The sequence below is a fragment of the Schistocerca piceifrons genome, chromosome 1 (genome assembly GCF_021461385.2).
Source record: "Schistocerca piceifrons isolate TAMUIC-IGC-003096 chromosome 1, iqSchPice1.1, whole genome shotgun sequence".
Lineage (NCBI taxonomy): Eukaryota > Metazoa > Arthropoda > Insecta > Orthoptera > Acrididae > Schistocerca > Schistocerca piceifrons.
The window spans coordinates 500,615,259-500,639,217 of record NC_060138.1 but is presented as its reverse complement, the minus strand read 5'-3'; the positions used below and the strand labels follow the sequence as shown (position 1 = coordinate 500,639,217).

General features: G+C 43.3%; 1 protein-coding gene across 1 annotated transcript in view; it reads left to right on the top strand.

Annotated features, from left to right (window-relative positions):
- The first annotated feature begins 3,927 nt into the window (after nucleotides 1-3,927).
- The window catches only part of LOC124742107 (dynein axonemal intermediate chain 4), a 58,623-nt gene continuing 38,591 nt past the window's right edge, over nucleotides 3,928-23,959 (top strand). Inside the window, exons 1-2 of the mRNA XM_047248752.1 lie at nucleotides 3,928-3,969; nucleotides 4,297-4,440. Coding sequence (XP_047104708.1) covers nucleotides 3,928-3,969; nucleotides 4,297-4,440 — 186 coding nt within the window. The remainder of the gene's footprint in view (nucleotides 3,970-4,296; nucleotides 4,441-23,959) is intronic.

The following is a 23,959-nucleotide window of genomic DNA, read 5'->3' as shown; positions in this document are numbered from 1 at the left end:
CAAGCCAGAGTTCATCAATCGTAGCGGCTGGAGTGTGGTTGCGGGCAAATCTTTCGGTAATCCATGACCACGTGTTGCCAACGTATGAGAGATGTGGCGAATGTGCTGGCCAGGGCAACAGCCAAACACCCTCTGAATCGAGGTAGGACACAATAGCAAGGGCAAAGTGGGTATTGGGTTCTTGTCGTTGTTGTCCTTCTGAATCTGCTTAGTGTATTCATCTCTTGGTCTCCCTCTACGATTTTTACCCTCCACGCTGCCCTCCAGTACCAAATTGGTGATCCCTTGATGCCTCAGAACATGTCCTACCAACCGATCCCTTCTTCTAGTCAAATTGTGCCACAAACTCCTCTTCTCCCCAGTTCTATTCAATACCTCCTCATTAGTTATGTGATCTACCCATCTAATCTTCAGCATTCTTCTGTAGCACCACATTTCGAAAGCTTCTATTCTCTTCTTGTCCAAACTATCTATCGTCCATGTTTCACTTCCATACATGGCTACACTCCATACAAATACTTTCAGAAACGACTTCCTGACACTTAAATCTATATTCGATGTTAACAAATTTCTCTTCTTCAGAAATGCCTTCCTTGCCATTGCCAGTCTACATTTTATATCCTCTCTACTTCGACCATCATCAGTTATTTTGTTCCCCAAATAGCAAAACTCCTTTATTACTTGAAGTGTCTCATTTCCTAATCTAATTCCCGCAGCATCACCCGACTTAATTCGACTACATTCCATTATCCTCGTTTTGCTTTTGTTGATGTTCATCTTATACCCACCTTTCAAGACACTGTCCATTCCGTTCAACTGCTCTTCCAAGTCCTTGGCTGTCTCTGAGAGAATTACAATGTCATCGGCGAACCTCAAAGCTTTTATTTCTTCTCCATGGATTTTAATACCTACTCCGATCTTTTCTTTCGTTTCCTTTATTGCTTGCTCAATATACAGATTGAATAACATCGGGGATAGGCCACAACCCTGTCTCACTCCCTTCCGAACCACTGCTTCCCTTTCATGTCCCTCGACTCTTATAACTGCCGTCTGCTTTCTGTACAAATTGTGCCTGCATCTCGTGGTCGTGCGGTAGCGTTCTCACTTCCCACGCCCGGGTTCCCCGGTTCGATTCCCGGTGGGGTCAGGGATTTTCTCTGCCTCGTAATGGCTGGGTGTTGTGTGCTGTCCTTAGGTTAGTTAGGTTTAAGTAGTTCTAAGTTCTAGGGGACTGAAGACCATAGATGTTAAGTCCCATAGTGCTCAGAGCCATTTGAACCATTTTTTTCTGTACAAATTGTAAATAGCCTTTCACTCCCTGTATTTTACCCCTGCCACCTTCAGAATTTGAAAGAGAGTATTCCAGTCAACATTGTCAAAAGCTTTCTCTAAGTCTACAAATGCTGGAAACGTAGGTTTGCCTTTCCTTAATCTTTCTTCTAAGATAAGTCTTAGGGTCAGTATTGCCTCACGTGTTCCAACATTTCTACGGAATCCAAACTGATCTTCCCCGAGGTCGGCTCCTACCAGTTTTTACATTCGTCTGTAAAGAATTCGCGTTAATATTTTGCAGCTGTGACTTATTAAACTGATAGTTCGGTAATTTTCACACCTGCCAACACTTGCTTTCTTTGGGATTGGAATTATTATATTCTTCTTTAAGTCTAAGGTAATTTCGCCTGTCTCATACATCTTGCTCACCAGATGGTAGAGTTTTGTCAGGACTGGCTCTCCCAAGGCTGTCAGTAATTGTAATGGAATGTTGTCTACTCCCGGAGCCTTGTTTCGACTTAGGTCTTTCAGTGCTCTGTCAAACTCTTCACGCAGTATCGTATCTCTCATTTCATCTTCATCTACATCCTCTTCCATTTCCATAATATTGTCCCCAACAACATCGCCCCTATATAGAACCACTATATACTCCTTCCACCTTTCTGCTTTCCCTTCTTTGGTTAGAATTGGGTTTCCATCTGAGCCCTTGATATTCATGCAAGTGGTTCTCTTTTCTCCAAAGGTCTCTTTAATTTTCCTGTAGGCAGTATCAATCTTACCCCTCATGAGATAAGCCTGTACATCCTTACATTTGTCCTCCAGCCATCCTTTATTAGCCATTTTGCACTTCCTGTCGATCTCATTTTTGAGACGTTTGTATTCCTTTTTGCGTGCTTCAGTTACTGCATTTTTATATTTCCTCCTTTCATCAATTAAATTCAATATTTCTTCTGTTACCCAAGGATTTCTACTAGCCCTCGTCTTTTTACCTACTTGATCCTCTGCTACCTTCACTATTTCATTCCTCAAAGCTACCCATTCTTCTTCTACTGTATTTCTTTCTCCCATTCCTGTCAATTGTTCCCCTATGCTCTCCCTGAAACTCTGTACAACCTCTGGTTCTTTCAGTTTATCCAGGTACCATCTCCTTAAATTCCCACCTTTTTGCAGTTTCTTCAGTTTTAGTCTACAGTTCATAACCAATAGATTGTGGTCAGAGTCCACATCTGCCCCTGGAAATGTCTTACAATTTAAAATCTGGTTACTAAATCTCTGTCTTACTATTATATAATCTATCTGAAACCTTTTAGTATCTCCAGGGTTCTTCCATGTATACAACCTTCTTTCATGATTCTTGAACCAAGTGTTAGCTATGATTAAGTTATGCTCTGTGCAAAATTCTACCAGGCGGCTTCCTCTTTCATTTCTTAGCCCCAATCCATATTCACCTACTATGTTTCCTTCTCTTCCTTTTCCTGCTCTCGAATTCCAGTCACCCATGATTATTAAATTTTTGTTTCCCTTCACTACCTGAATAATTTCTTTTATCTCATCATACATTTCATCAATTTCTTCGTCATCTGCAGAGCTAGTTGGCATATAAACTTGTACTACTGTAGTAGGCGTGGGCTTCGTGTCTGTCTTGGCCACAATAATGCGTTCACTACGCTGTTTGTAGTAGCTTACCCGTACTTCTATTTTTTTATTCATTATTAAACCTACTCCTGCATTACCCCTATTTGATTTTGTATTTATAACCCTGTATTCACCCGACCAAAAGTCTTGTTCCTCCTGCCACCGAATTTCACTAATTCCCGCTATATCTAACTTTAATCTATCCATTTCCCTTTTTAAATTTTCTAACCTACCTGCCCGATTAAGGGATATGACATTCCACGCTCCGATCCGTAGAACGCCAGTTTTCTTTCTCCTGATAACGATGTCCTCTTGAGTAGCCCCCACCCGGAGATACGAATGGGGGACTATTTTACTTCCGGAATATTTTACCCAAGAGGACGCCATCATCATTTAATCATACAGTAAAGCTGCATGCCCTCGGGAAAAATTACGGCTGTAGTTTCCCCGCCGGCCGCGGTGGTCTAGCGGTTCTAGGCGCTCAGTCCGGAACCGCGCGACTGCTACGGTCGCAGGTTTAAGTAGTTCTAAGTTCTAGGGGACTGATGACCACAGATGTTAAGTCCCATAGTGCTCAGAGCCATTTTTTTTGTAGTTTCCCGTTGCTTTCAGCCGTTCGCAGTACCAAAACAGCAAGACCGTTTTGGTTATTGTTACAGGGCTAGATCAGTCAATCATCCAGACTGTTGCCCCTGCAACTACTGAAAAGGCTGCTGCCCCTCTTCAGTTACATTCTTGAAATATAGTGTGACGTCTGCTTCCCAGGTAACCTATTATATGAGCCAAAGGGATCGTGTTGTGTACCCAGCAGCACCTCAAACTATCACTACTATAACAACAGGTGCTGGTACCATATGACGATGACGAATACAAACTGGCAACATTCTTATTCCTTGGACCCTCCGCATACAGATGGACACGTCCACCATGATCCCGTTTGTAGAACCGGGACTCGTCTGAAAAGAGAATGTGTCCAGTGTTGAAGGTGGCACCACGAGTGTCAGTGTGCCATGTGTCGCCATGCTGACAGTCTATGCAGAACCAGACGTTGTCGCACTCAAGGTATTTAGAGAAAGGCGCCTCTGGCGAGTAAAAAACTCCCTTGTACACTTTAACGTTAATTTGAGGACTGTCGTGGCTGTGCGTTCAGCTTTACACGGAAATCATTGTGTACATCCAAAGATAACAACTCGTTTTGTGTCAATCATGAGCAAGGGTCTTTGTAATTGCACCTTGCCACAATTCACTAATACTGCTCGAGAGATGGCAAATATCATTTGTCTTAGTTTTCCCAAAAGTGATCACCTGCAACGTGTATGGATGGTTCGGTGCAAATGCGCTGGTGAAGCGAATGTGAAAACTGCACATATGTGTTCAGTTCATTTCCAGACTGAAGATTATGAAGAAGATTTGAAAAATGAACTTATAGGATTACCTTCGAGAAAGAAGCTACTAAGCACAACAATGTCCAGTGCAAACATTAGAAACTGGCTTGGGGAAGACATTACAGAAAGCAGGGATGCAAGCAAAAAGGTGTGAAGTCAAAATAATTATAACTCAAAAATTACCATAAAATAAATTCATTCATGTAAATGTAATGCTTTTTTCGCATGGTACTCGATTACACTACCACAGTGAACGATTCACTACGTTGTACAGGAAAGTAATAAATTATGTTGCTTAGGTTTATTAGCTTTTACTCCTCGTGGAAATAGCTCTTATTTTTTTCGTATTCTTGAGATGTAGCTATTAGCTATTTCAATGTAAGACTACATTATGTCTTCTGGCTGAGCTCTTATACCTGCACGTTTTGTATGACGCTCTGTGGTTTCAATAATAATGGTGTTATAGTCCGCGTCATGTAGGAAGGCCACCCTACTTTCAGCCGTTCTGCGCATCCACCACCATTAACTGCTAGCAGCCAATAAGATTGTCTCTCTCCCAGCGGCTAGCCGCGACTTACGAACTGGACTGCGAGAATCTCTCTCCCGCGTGCTATGCTGTTGCCGTTTTTCGCGACAAAGCAGTTTCATTCACAGAGCGACCGAATTATTCATACAGATGTCGATGCTGATTTCTTGTAGCAGTATAGCTGTGAATGTATATATGTAAATGTCATAGTGTGATTTCCAAATGAATATGTCAGGTTGGATTCCGTAGAAATATTGGAACACGTGAGGCAATACTGACCCTACGACTTATCTTAGAAGCTAGATTAAGGAAAGGCAAACCTACGTTTCTAGCATTTGTAGACTTAGAGACAGCTTTTGACAATGTTGACTGGAATACTCTCTTTCAAATTCTGAAGGTGGCTGGGGTAAAATACAGGGAGCAAAAGGCTATTTACAATTTGTACAGAAACCAAATGGCAGTTATAAGAGTCGAGGGACACGAAAGGGAAGCAGTGGTTGGGAAGGGAGTGAGACAGGGTTGTAGCCTCTCCCCGATGTTGTTCAATCTGTATATTGAGCAAGCAGTAAAGGAAACAAAAGAAAAATTTGGAGTAGGTATTAAAATCCATGGAGAAGAAATAAAAACTTTCAGGTTCGCCGATGACATTGTAATTCTGTCAGAGCCAGCAATGAACTTGGAAGAGCAGTTGAACGGAATGGATAGTGTCTTGAAAGGAGGATATAAGATGAACATCAACAAAAGCAAAACGAGGATAATGGAATGTAGTCTAATTAAGTCGGGTGATGCTGAGGGAATTAGATTAGGAAATGAGACACTTAAAGTAGTAAAGGAGTTTTGCTATTTGGGGAGCAAAATAACTGATGATGGTCGAAGTAGAGAGGATATAAAATGTAGACTGGCAATGGCAAGGAAGGCATTTCTGAAGAAGAGAAATTTGTTAACATCGAGTATAGATTTAAGTGTCAGGAAGTCGTTTCTGAAAGTATTTGTATGGAGTGTAGCCATGTATGGAAGTGAAACATGGACGATAAATAGTTTGGACAAGAAGAGAATAGAAGCTTTCGAAATGTGGTGCTACAGAAGAATGCTGAAGATTAGATGGGTAGATCACGTAACTAATGAGGAGGTACCGAATAGGATTGGGGAGAAGAGAAGTTTGTGGCACAACTTGACTAGAAGAAGGGATCGGTTGGTAGGACATGTTCTGAGGCATCAAGGGATCACCAATTTAGTACTGGAGGGCAGCGTGGAGGGTAAAAATCGTAGAGGGAGACCAAGAGATGAATACACTAAGCAGATTCAGAAGGATGTAGGTTGCAGTAGTTACTTGGAGATGAAGCTTGCACAGGATAGACTGGCATGGAGAGCTGCATCAAACCAGTCTCAGGACTGAAGACCACAGCAACAACATGTCATGTGACGGCAATAAACGCGAAGTTCCTCAAAAGCAACCGTAATTAAATTGCGTGCCTATGGAGTGTCGTCTTAGTTGGGCGACTGGATTCGTGATTTCCTGTCGGAGAGGTCACACTATTTAGTAATCCACGGAAAAACATCGAGTAAAACAGAAGTGCTATTTGGCATTTGCAAAGAAGTTGTAGGTCTTCTGCTATTACTGATTTACTAAACGATTTAGGAGGCAATCTCAGCAGCCCTCTTAGACTGTTTGCAGATGATGCTGTGATTTACCGCCTTATAATGTCATGAGATGATTAAAAGAAATTGCAAAACTGTTTATATAAGAGACGTCTGTGTGGTCAGAGAGGTGGCAACTGACACTAATTAATGAAAAATCTGAAGTCATCCACATGAGTACTAAAAGGAATCCGCTAGATTTCGGTTTACAGGATAAAACGCACACATCTGAAGGCTGTAAATTCAACTTTATACTTAGGTATTACAATTACGAATAAGTTAAGTTGCAACGATCACATGGATAATGTTGTGTGGGGAGCAAACCAACGACTGTGATTTCCTGGCAGGGCACTTAGAAAATGCAACAGATCTAACAAAGAGACAACTTACACCACGCTTTTCCGCCCTCTCCTGGAATACTGCTGTCCAGTCTAGGATCCACAGCAGACAGGATTGATCGAAGAAGTTCAAAGATGGGCAGCTCGTTATCGCGAAATTGGGGAGAGGCTGCCACAGATATGATATGCGAATTGTGGTGGCAGTCATCAAAACAAAGGCGTTTTTTGTTGTTGCAAGATCTTCTCATGAAATATTAGTCGCCAGCTTTCTCCTTAGAGTATGAAAATACTTTGTTGGCGCCCACCAACATATCGAGGAATGATCATCACAATAAAATAAGAGAAATTAGAGCTCACACGGAAAGACTGAAGTATTCGTGTTTCCCGCGCACTGTTCGAGAGTGGATCCGTAGAGAAATAGCATGAAGGTGGTTCGATGAACCGTCTGTCAGGCACTTAATTGTGAAGTGCAGAGTGATCTTGTAGATGCAGATGTAGATTACTCCAGACGCAGTCGAGTGGGTTTATGCCCCGCATTTATAACTTATTCAAATATGAATTTGAGAACGAGACTTCTGTTTCTGGCATTTTGAAGACTCAAGATCGAGCTGCAGAAGCACGTTTCCGCAAGAGAACTGAACAGAGAATAGTAAACAAAGTGTTGGAGTTGTCGATACCTCAGGAAAACTTGTTTTCGAATCGCTTGGAAAGTATGGAAATCGCAAGAAACCTGTAAAACAAGTACGTGCTTTTGACAACGACATTATAAAGCGCTCCATGTTTGAAATGTATATAAGAAGGGAATCCCCGACATCACAAAAACTTGTTACAATTATACGTGAGCAAATTAGCTTCAAAGGTAGTGCTTCGCCACTGCAAAGAATTTCAAAAGACATTGTTTTCAGAACAGTTAAGAAGTGAGTGTTTAAATTAAGAAGTGACATAGAAGCAGCACGAACTACGTACCTTATAAAGAAGCACGATACAAGAGGAGGAGGTAGTTCTACAGTGTATTACCTTGATGAAACATTTGTGACTCAGAATCATTCCTTGAATACCTGCTGGAAAAATGAGTGATGGTACTGGCGGTTTTATAGTTCCCATAGGGAAAGGTTCTCAGATACTTATTCTGCATGCTGACTCTTCTGCTGGTTTGGTTCCTGAGAATAAACATGTATTTAGCTGTAAGAAAGAAAATAGTGACTACCTCTCAAGAAGTGGTTCACTGCACAATTTTTGCCATACCTTACTTCGAAGTCAGTCATGGTAATTACCATGCCAGTTATCATTCAGCTGTTGTATAGAAAAGACCAACTATGAGCGCCAGGAAAGGGGATATTGCGCCCTGGCAGAAAAACAAAAATATTCCGGACAATATAAACCACACTCGTGCTGGAATCAGGCAGCTCCTTAATTTATAAAAGTCACGCGACAGGATATAGAAGTTCGTCTTTCTTGCATGCGAATGGCGTCACAGTGTTTTGCTTTTACTCACACATCGGTGGCAGTATAACCCGACAGAATTAATTTGCGCACAGGTTACAAGCTATGCGAAGAAAAAAAAAATTCAAGATAATAGACACTGATACGCTTGTGCATAAAGCAACAGACTGCATCACCGTTCAGCGGGGGCACAAGACTGACAGGGAGGTGAAGACGGATAAAAGCCTAGAACCCATCATCCTAAATTTACAGTCACATGGTTCGGACATGGACTCGGATAGCAGTTGGCATTACGATGTAGGCTTTGAAACAAAATAAAGCTATAATCTTTCTTGGTTTTAAAGACTCGTGGTTTAAAAATGTTTGTGTCAACGTATCAGTTGTGTACATAGTACATGAGAACTTCCCAGCTTTTACTGATTGCGAATATGTAGCCTATGAAGTATCAACACATTGCCCTAAGAGAAATTAAGCTTCTCCCAGCGTGTTGTATGCTCTAATTCAAAAATGGTTCAAATGGCTCTGAGCACTATGGACTCAACTGCTGTGGTCATAAGTCCCCTAGAACTTATAACTACTTAAACCTAACTAACCTAAGGACATCACACACATCCATGCCCGAAGCAGGATTCTAACCTGCGACCGCAGCGGTCGTGCGGTTCAGACTGTAGCGCCTTTAACCGCTCGGCCACTCCGGCCGGCATTTTCTAGTCGGTAATGCGCTCTAATTACTCGTGAGAATGCTGCCGGATAAATTCGTCAAAAACTCCAATATTTCGACAAAGTAAACCCCTGTCATTTTCAAGGCAGGAACTGGAAAATGCCTTAAAATGAAAGGGTGGGTTACTTGTCTAGATATTGATGGTCTTCGAGGTTGTCAGTCAGCATTCCGTCGGGTTCTTCACAGAAGATGGTTAATTGTTTGCTTGTTCAGTGGATCATAAATCCATTCTCCCACTGTAATGTCGAACGAATTAGCTTAAACTTATAATTCCTGTTGACACCGAAAAATGTGATAACATTCTGACAGTTTTTACGATAGTCTTTTGCACTAGTCTTTGCTACCAGTAATTCTTTTTTACACTGAGCTGCAGTGAAAGACGCCCACATAAGCGCATTACGCATATTAAAAGGAAGTTATATCGAGTAGAAGCAGTTACCAAACAAATACAGGGTGTACATAAAGTCCAGGAACACTTTCAATTATTAATTGCACAAGAAATAAACATTGTACAGATGTAATACATATTGCATTTTGAAGAGAAACTCCGAAAGTTCTTTTTACAAACATTCGATATGCGAACCATGAGTGACCCGGCAGACATCAATACGGTAATGGAAGCATGGCATGGCATGGCATCGTCGACTGTGGCTGTCGCTTCCCGTATTTTCTCCCGGAGCTCTGCTACATCACGTGGTAGAGGCAGTACATACACCAGATCTTTAATGTGTTCCCACAGAAAGAAGTCACACGGAGTGATATCTGGTGATCGGGGAGGCCATTTCATGAACTCCAATACACAGAAAGCTCGCTCCGCAGCTGAACACGCCATGTTTGCTATTAGCGCTGACTATCGGTAAATTACCAACCTACGCGGTGACAGTATACATGAAAAAAACTTTCAGGGTTTCTCTTCAAAATGACACATGTATGATATGTGTACAATGTTTGGTTCTTGTGCAATAAATAATTGAAAGTGTTCCCGGACTTTATGTACACCCTCCATAATGATTTCTGTTTGAGTTTGAAGTTTATTTTGTTGTATATTATATTTTTTCTTATAATATAGTCAAAATCGCAATAAATGGCAATTATTCCAACCATTTTCGATGATCTTGTCGCTAGGCAATCGTCATTTTGAGAAAAATTGTACTTGACGTCTTCACAAAGCTGCGTTAGATGTTCTCACCTTCCGACATCACACAGACAATTGCTGTGCATCAGTGGACACAACGACAAGACGTGAAGTAAGGTTTCTCTTGTGTAGACAAGTAATCGAAATCGGTTTTAAAATGTATTATTCTCTAATAGACTGGAGCGTATAATACGATGTACTGAAGGCAAAAGATCCTGATTGTTGTCCGCAGTAACACAGTTCGGCAACACGGAGTTTGTTTATATATAACACCAAGTGTGCTCCCTGCCGTCGTTGGATAAGCAGCTGCAGCAGCAAGTCGTATACTTCTAGCTCAGTCATTTGTTACATAGTTTAATTCTTAATTTCTTTGCGTGTTTTTGGTACTTGCATTGTTTAATTCATAAATTTCTGGCGTATTATAGTATTTGAGAGTTGTAGCATCGCGTTTTAATACCTGAATAGTGTAAAATCGCGTAGTCTCCTTCCGCCGCCGAGCAGTGTGTCAGCAGTGCGCAAGTAGCAGCATTACTGCATTTACTATGCAATCTTGTATTTTAATACCCGTTTAAATTTTGTGTCGATTTGTTTGCGCTCTCTGTAGATTAGTTCAGACGTTCTTTGCACAACAGTTTTTAGCATGGATAGGGACTGCAACTGCTGTGTTCGGATGCAGGCTGAGTTGGCATCCCTTCGCTCCCAGCTTCAGGCAGTGTTGGCTTCGGTCACACAGCTTGAGGCTGTTGCCAATGGGCATCACTGTGGGGTTCCGGATGGGGGTTTGTCGGGGACGGCCAGCTCGTCCCACGCATCCCCCGATCGGACTACGACTGTGGTTGCCCGGGATACTGCCCGCATTGAGGCTGATCCCTCACCTGTGGTAGAGTGGGAGGTCGTCTCAAGGTGTGGCAGGGGGCGAAAGACATTCCGGAGGGCTGAACGGAAGGCCTCTCCAGTTTGTCTGACGAACCGGTTTCAGGCTCTGTCTCAGGCTGATACTGATCTTCGGCCTGACATGACTGCTTGTCCTGTTCCAGAGGTTGCCCCTCAATCTGCAAGATCCGGGCGGTCGCAGAGGGTGGGCTTACTGGTAGTTGGGAGCTCCAACGTCAGGCGCGTAATGGGGCCCCTTAGGGATATGGCAGCAAGAGAGGGGAAGAAAACCAATGTGCACTCCGTGTGCATACCGGGGGGAGTCATTCCAGATGTGGAAAGGGTCCTTCCAGATGCCATGAAGGGTACAGGGTGCACCCATCTGCAGGTGGTCGCTCATGTCGGCACCAATGATGTGTGTCGCTATGGATCCGAGGAAATCCTCTCTGGCTTCCGGCGGCTATCTGATTTGGTGAAGACTGCCAGTCTCGCTAGCGGGATGAAAGCAGAGCTCACCATCTGCAGCATCGTCGACAGGACTGACTGCGGACCTTTGGTACAGAGCCGAGTGGAGGGTCTGAATCAGAGGCTGAGACGGTTCTGCGACCGTGTGGGCTGCAGATTCCTCGACTTGCGCCATGGGGTGGTGGGGTTTCGGGTTCCGCTGGATAGGTCAGGAGTCCACTACACGCAACAAGCGGCTACACGGGTAGCAGGGGTTGTGTGGCGTGGGGTGGGCGTTTTTTAGGTTAGATGGCCTTGGGCAAGTACAGAAAGGGCAACAGCCTCAACGGGTGCAGGGAAAAGTCAGGACATGCGGGGACCAAGCAGCAATCGGTATTGTAATTGTAAACTGTCGAAGCTGCATTGGTAAAGTACCGGAACTTCAAGCGCTGATAGAAAGCACCGAAGCCGAAATCGTTATAGGTACAGAAAGCTGGTTGAAGCCAGAGATAAATTCTGCCGAAATTTTTACAAAGGTACAGACGGTGTTTAGAAAGAATAGACTGCATGCAACCGGTGGTGGAGTGTTCGTCGCTGTTAGTAGTAGTTTATCCTGTAGTGAAATAGAAGTGGACAGTTCCTGTGAATTATTATGGGTGGAGGTTACACTCAACAACCGAGCTAGGTTAATAATTGGCTCCTTTTACCGACCTCCCGACTCAGCAGTATTAGTGGCAGAACAACTGAGAGAAAATTTGGAATACATTTCACATAAATTTTCTCAGCATGTTATAGTCTTAGGTGGAGATTTCAATTTACGAGATATAGACTGGGACACCTCAGATGTTTAGGACGGGTGGTAGGGACAGAGCATCGAGTGACATTATACTGAGTGCACTATCCGAAAATTACCTCGAGCAATTAAACAGGGAACCGACTCGTGGAGATGACATCTTGGACCTACTGATAACAAACAGACCCGTACTTTTAGACTCTGTATGTACAGAACAGGGAATCAGTGATCATAAAGCCGTTGCAGCATCCCTGAATATAGAAGTTAGTAGGAATATAAAAAAAGGGAGGAAGGTTTATCTGTTTAGCAAGAGTAATAGAAGGTAGATTTGAGACTACCTAACAGATCAAAACGAAAATTTCTGCTCCGACACTGACAATGTTGAGTGTTTATGAAAAAAGTTCAAGGCAATCGTAAAATGCGTTTTAGACAGGTACGTGCCGAGTAAAACTGTGAGGGACGGGAAAGACCCACCGTGGTACAACAAAGTTAGGAAACTACTGCGAAAGCAAAGAGAGCTTTACTCTAAGTTTAAACGCAGCCAAAACCTCTCAGACAAACAGAAGCTAAACGAAGTTAGAGTAAGGAGGGCTATGCGTGAAGCGTTCAGTGAATTCGAAAGTAAAATTCTATGTACCGACTTGACAGAAAATCCTAGGAAGTTCTGGTCTTACGTTAAATCAGTAATTGGCTCGAAACAGCATATCCAGACACTCCGGGATGATGATGGCATTGAAACAGAGGATGACACGCGTAAAGCTGAAATACTAAACACCTTTTTCCAAAGCTGTTTCACAGAGGAAGACCGCACTGCAGTTTCTTCTCTAAATCCTCGCACAAACGAAAAAATGGCTGACATCGAAATAAGTGTCCAAGGAATAGAAAAGCAACTGGAATCACTCAACAGAGGAAAGTCCACTGGACCTGACGGGATACCAATTCGATTCTACACAGAGTACGCGAAAGAACTTGCCCTCCCTCTATCAGCCGCGTACCGCAAGTCTCTAGAGGAACGGAAGGTTCCAAATGATTGGAAAAGAGCACAGGTAGTCCCAGTCTTCAAGAAGGGTCGTCGAGCAGATGCGCAAAACTATAGACCTATATTTCTGACGTCGATCTGTTGAAGAATTTTAGAACATGTTCTTTGCTCGAGTATCATGTCGTTTTTGGAAACCCAGAATCTACTATGCAGGAATCAACATGGATTCTGGAAACAGCGATCGTGTGAGACCCAACTCGCTTTATTTGTTCATGAGACCCAGAAAGTATTAGATACAGGCTATTTTCCTTGACTTCCGGGAGGCGTTCGATACAGTTCCGCACTGTCGCCTGATAAACAAAGTAAGAGCCTACGGAATATCAGACGCTGTGTGGCTGGATTGAAGAGTTTTTAGCAAATAGAACACAGCATGTTGTTATCAATGGAGAGACGTCTACAGACGTTAAAGTAACCTCTGGCGTGCCACAGGGGAGTGTTATGGGACCATTGCTTTTCACAATATATATAAATGACCTAGTAGATAGTGTCGGAAGTCCCATGCGGCTTTTCGCTGATGATGCTGTAGTATACAGAGAAGTTGCAGCATAAGAAAATTGTAGCGAAATGCAGGAAGATCTGCAGCGGATAGGCACTTGGTGCAAGGAGTGGCAACTGACCCTTAACGTAGACAAATGTAATGTATTGCGAATACATAGAAAGAAGGATCCTTTATTGTATGATTATATGATAGCGGAACAAACGCTGGTAGCAGTTACTTCTGTAAAATATCTGGGAGTATGCGTGCGGAACGATTTGAAGTGGAATGATCATATAAAATTAATTGTTGGTAAGGAGGGTACCAGGTTGAGATTCATTGGGAGAGCCTTAGAAAATGTAGTCTATCAACAAAGGAGGTGGCTTACAAAACACTCGTTCGACCTATACTTGAGTATTGCTCATCAGTGTCGGATCCGTACCAGATCGGGTTGACGGAGGAGATAGAGAAGATCCAAAGAAGAGCGGCGCGTTTCGTCACAGGGTTATTTGGTAACCGTGATAGCGTTACGGAGATGTTTAACAAACTCAAGTGGCAGACTCTGCAAGAGAGGCGCTCTGCATCGCGGTGTAGCTTGCTCGCCAGGTTTCGAGAGGGTGCGTTTCTGGATGAGGTATCGAATATATTGCTTCCCCCTACTTATACCTCCCGAGGAGACCACGAATGTAAAATTAGAGAGATTAGAGCGCGCACGGAGGCTTTCAGACAGTCGTTCTTCCCGCGAACCATACGCGACAGGAACAGGAAAGGGAGGTAATGACAGTGGCACGTAAAGTGCCCTCCGCCACACACCGTTGGGTGGCTTGCGGAGTATAAATGTAGATGTAGATGAAGTGGCTGTATAGCCTAGGCCGTAGAGGATACAATCCCTGCCTGACATGTCGAAGGTTATGAGATCGTATCCCGTTAACGGTATGAGCGTTTAAAAAAATTCTGTCGAAATAAGGTATTGTAACGACTTACGTGACTATTATTTTATCGCTTTTGCCTATTATTTATCTGATTAATATGAGAAATTAAAGTGGTTGTATAGTGCTCGGTAAATAATTCCAGGAACAGTGAAAACAGATTCATTCTTTAGAGATCTGGAGGTCGTGCACAACGCTGCGAAGCAATAAGTATGCAATAACGAGCTTTGACGACTTTAGAACCTGCGAAAGAAAAAAAAAATGTGGACCAGACCGAAGCTACAGATCCTGTTCATGGGCTCAGTGAGACAGTGAATAAGCATGTAGAAATTAAGGAACTAAGGGCTGAGATTGAACTTAAAAAAAACTTAGTGCAGAGAAAGAAGCAGCACTAAAAATGTGATGTAGCGTTACCAAGTAAAACAAATGCTTTTCGCTATATTCTTTAGTTAAGGCAGGCAAGAAGGTCGTCTGACGTGAAAGAAAAGAAATATTACATAAAAGTGAATGCAATGCGTGTTTTACACCGGCGCAAATGCGATGTCTGTTGATTGAAAGGGCAAAGTGGAACTCGGAGTACGTTGCCCGTGCTTTGACTTAAATGCACATGCTTATTTACGAAAGCAAAAAATAGCTTTGGGGTGCAGGGCAACACTTCAGAAACGAAGGAATTTAAATGGAGACCGGGTATTCTCGAAGATATCCTGTGTTTACCGAAAGCTAAGTCACACATTTTACTACCCGAGAGAGACCCGCAGTTTTGACATTTGACGCAATGAATATTAATGGTCGCATATGTTACGACTCGTCGGAGAATATAGTAGTCGATTCACATTCCAATGTTTAAGTCTGCATGATCCGTGGGTTGTGTAAACAGTGGAGGCAACCCGTTTAATTATGATTTCGACACAGTTACGACTAGTAGCTTGCTTCAGAGTATCATTACGGCAGTTGAGGGATGAGTATACGTATGTTGTAGCTGTGACGTGTGATGTGGATGGGAAAAAATATCAAAGTTTGGAAGGACTTCTGTCTTGATAGAGATGAAAAATATTCCGTAAATATATAACGCAATAGGCCTACAACTTCTGACTGGACTGCTCTGCGTCCCTGTATTTCATTACCAGTGAGCTCTGTCTAATGTTGTTTATGAATCGCCAGAGCGAGAACTCCCAGAAGATATGAACGTCTAACAAAATTTATTACCAAATTTGCAGATTAACAGATTTTGTGATGACTCTGTATTCTCGGACGTTCTTCTAGATGGCGTGAAATACATTCCAGGCTATATTGCATGCAAGTTCAGAAACCCTGATAAAACATTAGGTTCCCAGAAACAAAAGTGAAGACGAGAGCCTGACGTGGACGGGATATCATTATATCTCGTGGTGATCTTTACTCCCCGATGCCAGCATGGACAAACAAAGTGTTACAGTGTAAGAATAATGTGTTGCTTTGCGCCGAAATGGAGTGTGCAAACAAAAAATCTCATAAAATCTCTGTCCTATTTTTCGAAACAAAATTTTGCTTTTATGTAAGAAAAAGAAATTTATAAGGATAAAATATCCGAATCAATAAGCAAAGTTGTAAACCATAAAGATATGTGATACAAGGAGGAAGTAGTTATGGATTCCATCTTTACCTGGTAAATGGCAATAGAAATCTGGAACAGGCTATGTTAGCATCTGCTTCTTCATCAAACGAGTTCTTTTTCCAGCTTCATTATCATTTATTTAGTCCTGATGTGTAAGAAGATCTGGGTACGGTAACCGGGGAGCAGGAAACTTCTTCCACATCTGTAACGCTTCCAAGCAATAGTCAGGAGGTAGGCGTGTTTCGAGAATCAGCTGGCAGTGCTTTTGGGTACATCTGACATGTCACTTGTCTTGATCTATCCAACTGTATATCGAACCAAACCGAAAGTCAAATGAACGAGTAACACGCCACAGCGTGTGTGGTGCGGCGCATTTGCCGTACAACCACATTGCTGCACTACGCTACACAGCCTCCATGACAGACTAAATTTCTAGTCTCCCGTGCCAGCCTCATTGTGACATCAACGGGCTCTAGCCAATACCAAGCAGAATGCTCACCCTCCCTATAGGGGCTATAGCCCCCCCCCCTTCCCCCCAATGGAGCATCATATTACACTGGATAAAATGACTTCAGAAATCGGCGAATGTATTACTCCAACAGATTCAATCTTTTTTTTATAATTATGTAGCAATATACGTTGCAATGTATTTCAAACACATTTTAACAAAAGAATAAGAGCGGCAAATAGCTTACTATCTAAACCAATAAATATCATTTAACTTAAAACGGGCGTCTTATTATTTATTAATACTCATTTTTTACCCTGAACTCGAAAACAGTTACCAAAAACTAAGCAGCACCAAATTTTACCAATTTGTCGGTGGAGGACCCCAGCTCTCTTTTTGTTAAGCGATATTCCGTTCCCCCAAACCTCCCCCCCCCCCCCCCCCGCCCCCCACCGGTCCGACTTCTAGAATCGCCCCTGGCAACGTGGCGTGGCATGTTACTGGACGTCCCCTGCAGAATTTTCAGCCATGCTGCGTCTACAGCCGTCAATAATTGCCGGTGCGGGACTTTGTGGACGAACTAAAAAAAATGGTTCAAATGGCTCTGAGCACTATGGAACTTAACATCTGAGGTCATCAGTCCCCGAGAACTTAGAACTACTTAAACCTAACCAACCTAAGGACATCACAAACATCCATGCCCGAGGCAGGATTCGAACCTGCGACCGTAGCGGTCGCGCGGTTCCAGACTGTAGCGCCTAGAAGCGCTCGGCCACTCCGGCCGGCCGTGGACGAATTGGCCTCTCGATTACGTCCCATAAATATTCGGTGGGATTCATCTAAGGTGATCTGGTGGCCAAATCATTCGCTCGAACTCTCGAGAATGTTCTTCAAATCAATCGCGAAGAAGTGTGGACCAATGACGTGGCGTATTGTCATGCATAAAAATGCATAAAAATTCCGTCGTCCATGAGTAGCTGCAGATGGTCTCCTAGTAACCGAACATAATAATTTCCAGTCAACGATCGGTTTAGTTGGAACAGAGGGCCCAATCCATTCCATGTAGACGTAGCCCACACCGTTATGGAGCCACCACCAGTTTGTACATTGCTTTGTTAACATGGATCCACACTCGAACCTATCATCAGCTCTTACCAACTGGAATCGGACTCATCTGGCAAGGCTACGGTTTTCCAGACGCCTAGGGTCCAACCGAAATGGTCACGAGCCCAGGAGAGGCGCTGCAGGCGACGTGCTGCTAACAAAAGCACTCGCATCGGTCGTCTGCTACCATAGTCCATTAGCCCTAGATTTCGCCGCACTGTCCTAACAGATACGTTCTTCGTATTTCCCACATTGATTTCAGCGGTTATATCACGCAGTGTTGCTTGTTTGATAACACTGACAAATCTACGCGAACGTCGCTGCTATTGTTCGTTAATTTGAAAGGCGTCGGCCACTGCGTTGGTCACGGTGAGAAGTAATGCTTGAAATTTGGTATTCTCGGCACACTCTTGACACTATCGATATCAGAATATTGAATTCCTAACGTTTTCCGAAATGGAATATCCCATGCGTATAGCTCCAACCACTATTCTCCGTTTAAAGTCTGTTAATTTCCCTCGCGCGGCCATAATCTACGCCGGAAACCTTTTCATGGAATCATCTGAAAAAAATTGACATCTCCACTGATGCAGTGCCCTTTTATACCTTGTGTACGCAGTATATCAGCCCCGAATTTACGATATTTCCGAACAAGGGTAGAAACTTAATAATAGTGGCGCTCATTTCGCTCTGTGGAATTTAGACGTGCATATTTCGTAATGGAAGCCATCAAGCCTCTATTCAGGACAGTGGAAACTAAAATGTCCTGTGGTGCCTCTCCTACTACCAGTCGGACGGTTTGACATCATACCTCCCTTAAACGTACTCGGTGGGATTATTTATGACCGGAAGAATAAGAACTCTTTAGCAAATATGCACTCTTTATTGCCTATTAGCCAATAACTTTCTCTTTTGTGTGACATAAAATTAAACATAGGACATATAAAAGCAGCAAATGCAGGAGACAAGTAAGGCAGTTCACATTTCTTCAGTCCTTAAGTCCCAGAAGTTTTTTCTTTCTAATCTTGCTATAGGTTTTCGCGGCATGCTGTCCTTTCTGCGAGAGACGTAATGTTCGTCAAATATTTTGCTACATGAAAAATCAAAATGTCGTTGTCTAATAACGAAAAAGCTGTTAATACGAATGATACCCAAGAATGGTTTCGTTTCTCGGTTCGATTATGTCTATTTTGTAATTGTCTGCTAGATAAAATGAACTACGTCTTTCTAATATTGCAGCAACTATAACACTGGCCAAGTGAGTGAGACTATTTTGGGCACAAATGGTCATTTTTATCTACCTCATTTACATAAATAACACTCCAGAATATAATTCACGAAGTACCGATGAGATAAAAAAGCAGTACTAGTAGCCGAAATTTTTACATAAATTTCGAATCGTTATATTCTTCCATATAATTTGTGTGATATCCCAGTTTCTTCTCCTTCCTTGTTCTAACAAAAAAATCTTATCGTCACTGGAATGAACATCTCATTCTGGAAACATCCCCCAGGCTGTGGCTAAGCCATGTCTCCGCAATATCCTTTCTTTCAGGAGTGCTAGTTCTGCAACGTTCGCAGGAGAGCTTCTGTAAAGTTTGGAAGGTAGGAGACGAGATACTGGCAGAAGTAGAGCTGTGAGTACCGGGCGTGAGTCGTGCTTCGGTAGCTCAGTTGGTAGAGCACTTGCCCGCGAAAGGCAAAGGTCCCGAGTTGAGTCTCGGTCGGGCACACAGTTTTAATCTGCCAGGAAGTTTCTTATCGTCACTAATTGTGTAACTGCCATTGTCAAAATTTATTCTCCGGTTAGCTTCACTAATCCTGCTAGAATCACCGGTTCAGTTATCCCGCGTTTATTCGCTGGTTAGGTGTTATTACGTGTTCGTACCACGCGTTCTCCGCGCTATTCCGAGGATGGAACTTAAGGGGCTGCTAACCGGGGACCGTACAACTGCCCCTCAGCAGTGTGACGATCTAGCAAAAATTTTCTGATAAAATTTCATTTTCTTGGGTACACCGAGAAGATAATATCTAATCTTTCTTACCTGTTATTTATTTCCACTCTGGTGGTCTGAATCCATGGATTTCGCTTATGATTATAATAACGCTCATTACTCGCACACTCACTCAACCACGTAAACAAACAGCTGTTGGCTTTCACCCTTTCGGGTTTATTCATCTCAGCTCGTATAACCGCGTCCCCTTTTGTCTGTGGGTAAGTTTTTTGTTTCTAGATGCGACGGGGATTTCTCTGGCAGAGACATCATGTACACTATGCACGCATTCAGAAATCGACTTATGATTCGTTCAGAAATCAACTTAGAATGTATTCAAAAATACTCAAATTCCAACACGGATGCGTTTCAAAGTCATATGAATAATCGATAGACCAACGTGCGTTGGATCAAAGGCGCTTTCTGTAAGAAGGTTTTTCCTTCAAGAATGTAAATTTGGTACCCCCTTGACATTGCTGCCCGGGGCAGATACCTCGTTTGCCCCCCCCCCCCCCCCCCCTTACTCCTCCACAGCCCTCGCTACCTCATGACTTGTTTCACCTCAGTGCATCTTCTAAATATTTAAACATTTTTACACCAAATTTTAATCACCTACAAAGTAGTCTCCATTGACCACAACGCAGTTCTTCAAATGATCCTTTCATTCTTCAGTACAGTTTTTTAATTCACTTATCGGGATGTTCTTTATGCCTTACAGCGATTTTTGTTTTACTTCCTCCATAGTGGCAAAACGCTTTCCTTTCAGTCCCAATTGAGCCCGGAGAACAAAAAGAAATCACAGAGGGCTAGATCCAGTGAGTAGAGGAGGGGGGGGGGGGGGGAGGGGATGGACAATCGATGTCATGCCGTTTTTGGTCAAAAACTGCGCTATGAAGAGGCCGGTGTGGGCCGGCGCATTGTCGTGTGGAAGAATCAATCGCCTGTCCACCAAAGATCTGCCCTTTTCTTCGGGAAACTCTCTCTCAATCTTTTCAAAACCTCAAAGTAGAACTCCCAGTTGACAGTGTGATTCGGGGGAATGAACTCCGCGTGCACAACACTTCTGTAATCGAAGAAACAAATGAGTATTGACTTGATGTTTGACTTCACTTGGTGAGCTTTTTTGGGAAGAGGAGAGCCACTTGTCTTCCACTGGCTTGATTGCTGCTTTGTTTTGGGGTCGTATCCGTAGCACCACGATTCATCACCAGTAATCACCTTGGGGAAAAAAATCAGGGTCCTCTTTGAGCTGATTTTGAAGCTGAAAACATGCCTGAATTCGACGTTCCCTTTGCTTGTCTGTGAGAAAGCGAGGGACAAATTTGGCTGCAACTTTCCTCATGTGCAGATCTTGGGATAAAATCCTCTGAATTGAATTTCATGATATTCCAGACATCTCACAGAGTTGATGAATGGTTCGGCGACGGTCTTCTCGAACATAGGCATTGATTTTGTCAACGTTTTCGTCACTTCACGATGTTGAGGGTCGTCCTGAACGGTATTGGTCTTTAGTTGACATTTCTCCATTTTTAAAACATGGAAACGACTAGTGGACTCTAGTTTTACTTAGGGCAGCATCCCCATAAGCAGTCATAATAAGCATTACAAAAGTTTCCGCGGTCGATTTCCCCAACGGGAAACAAAATTTGACAGCCGCGCTTTGCTCTCGGCAATCTGCCATCACGTTTTCACCGAAATTGAAAAAGATCTCACGGGCGAACCGATGCACTAACAGTGATACAACTTCGCACACTGAGTCAGGTGGCGTGACCATAACGGGTGCCCTCCCCACTGCAGCCCAATTCCCGTTACTTTTGGGCCCCCCTCATACATCATAAATTAATCTTGGACTTGTGGTGCGGTGTAAAGTATGATGAGCATGTACTGTGTACAATTTTTTTTTACGGTTGGATGTTAAGTATGTTGCGAGGTGTACTGTGTACAATTTTTATTGTCATGTAACCAGAAAAGCAGAAGGGAAAAACAGAAAAGCGTTAATTTTCGAGAACATTTCTTTCTGGTGTACAGTGGTTTATTTGTTATTGAAAATTGAATATAAACAGTGACAACCACAATAAAGTTCTTTTAATATCACCTTACTGATTTCAATCTGTCTTAGACCATCTTCAGACTCACACTGTGATAGTAGTTGGTGGCTGTAAAGGAGCATACTGAGAGAGGCCTAGTTACTCTCACCTATTTTTCGCATATGGAAAATTATTAAAGATTTTGTTACAACCTGACACACCTTGTGCGAGACTTTAGAAAGTTAACAGCCTGAGCAGACGTTGATGGAGCCTGGTAGAGCACTAAAAGCATGAGGTATTTTTATCGTACTTAGCTTGTAGAAACAGCATGTTGGGAGTTGAAGTCAATTTGCGGTGAGCCCATCCCTTAGACAGGCGCACAGCCATAGAGGGCAGACTGGGCAGTCCCTCATCGAGACAGGTCTCCAGCAGAACAATGCCGTGATACCTGCCAAGGGCCGGCCGGAGTGGCCGAGCGGATCTAGGTGCTACAGTCCGGAACCGCGCGACCACTACAGTCGCAGGTTCGAATCCTGTGTCGGGCATGGATGTGTGTGATGTCCTTAGGTTAGTTAGGCTTAAGTAGTTCTAAGTTCTAGGGGACTGATGACCTCAGAAGTTACGTCCCATAGTGCTCAGAGCCATTTTTTGAACCTGCCAAGGCGCCAGCAGAAGGCCTGGGCTGGGGCGACGGTCTGAAGGAACACGTCTACTCAGTGGAGCAGTAAACCGGGCATTGTGGGCAGAGAAACGCATAATAAAAATTCACAAGTTTTTGTGTTCGCTGAAAGTGCAAATAGGTCAGTGAACCACTTCCCACAGCCACCTTGGTTGTATAAGAAAAATCCGGCATCTGAGAAACGTTTAGATATAGAATTTTTATTATACCTCATAGCTGGGACTAACAAGCTCCAAGGCACAGGCAATTTAGATAAAGATCTTTAAGACTGTATCTGTTCGCTTGTTGCCATGGGAAGTGACACGACATCAGAGAAAATCGTCTCTTCTCCCTCTGCGAAAACTTAAAAAAGCCAGTAATTGGCGGTTTCCTTTTTTTTTCAGAGACCCATGTTTCTTAACTCTTGCCCTGGTTCGAAATGAGTTTGTGCTGTCGTGTGGGAGGGGAGATTTAGCGCCTCTAGAGCCCTGTGATTGGCTCAAGACGGCGTGAAGGCAGTGTCGTTTGTGCACTTTGTGGGAAAATGGATTTTTTTTTTTTTTTTAAGAGAGGGCAAGGCTCTCGGGTGCAGGACTTTGGGCTGGTAAGCAACTTCTGGTCGAAGCTCAGGCATGTGTGGTTGTGCTTGGGACCTGTCCTGGGACTGACTTCATTTGTGAGTTGTTTAGACTGGGGAGCCTGTGGTGAAGTCCTAACTGTACCGACAGTGTGTCTTCAAACGTCTCGGACTACTCGTTTACTGAGGGCATTCGATTTTGGTTTACCGGTCTTGACGTTTGGTATCCTTGTGAGCTCTGTCGTATAAGTGAGCCAAATTGGTCCTTGGTACGACGAGCGAATGGGTGTGTCATACACTGAAATGTACCGTGATTTCAGGGCTCTGGTAGAGAGTAAATTGCGATATGTCTGCCTGATCGCTAGACCATGAGATGTTCGCATTTCTTTCGTGGCCGCCATCGATTCACAGGTGCCGCTTCCAGATCTCACCTCCACTGCACACATCTCGCCAGCTGCAGGTTATATTACCACACGAAGCAAACAGGGTAATGTACTGCTGCTCTGGTATTGCCAGGGTGTACAGATCTCAATCGCCACTTGCTCTCAGCTGTACCTATGTAGAGAAACTATAGTTGATTGGATCAGTCAAAGTCTGCTCAGCGTCACATCAATTAAGATTGCGTTATCCACATTTTTAGAGACAGAGTACTTGATTCACTCCAGTAGTTACACTGTCTCTGCCACCCAGGATCCTTGACCAGTGTAGTCTTGAATCACCTGTTAGTTATTTGCGGTATTTAATCAATAACTTGAATGAGATTTTCACTCTGCAGCGGATTGTGCCCCGATATGAAACTTCATGGCAAATTAGAACTGTGTGCCGGACCGAGACTCGAACTTGGGACCTGGAGATCGAGTCTCAGTCCGGCACACAGTTTTAATCTGCCTGGAAGTTTCAATCAATAACTT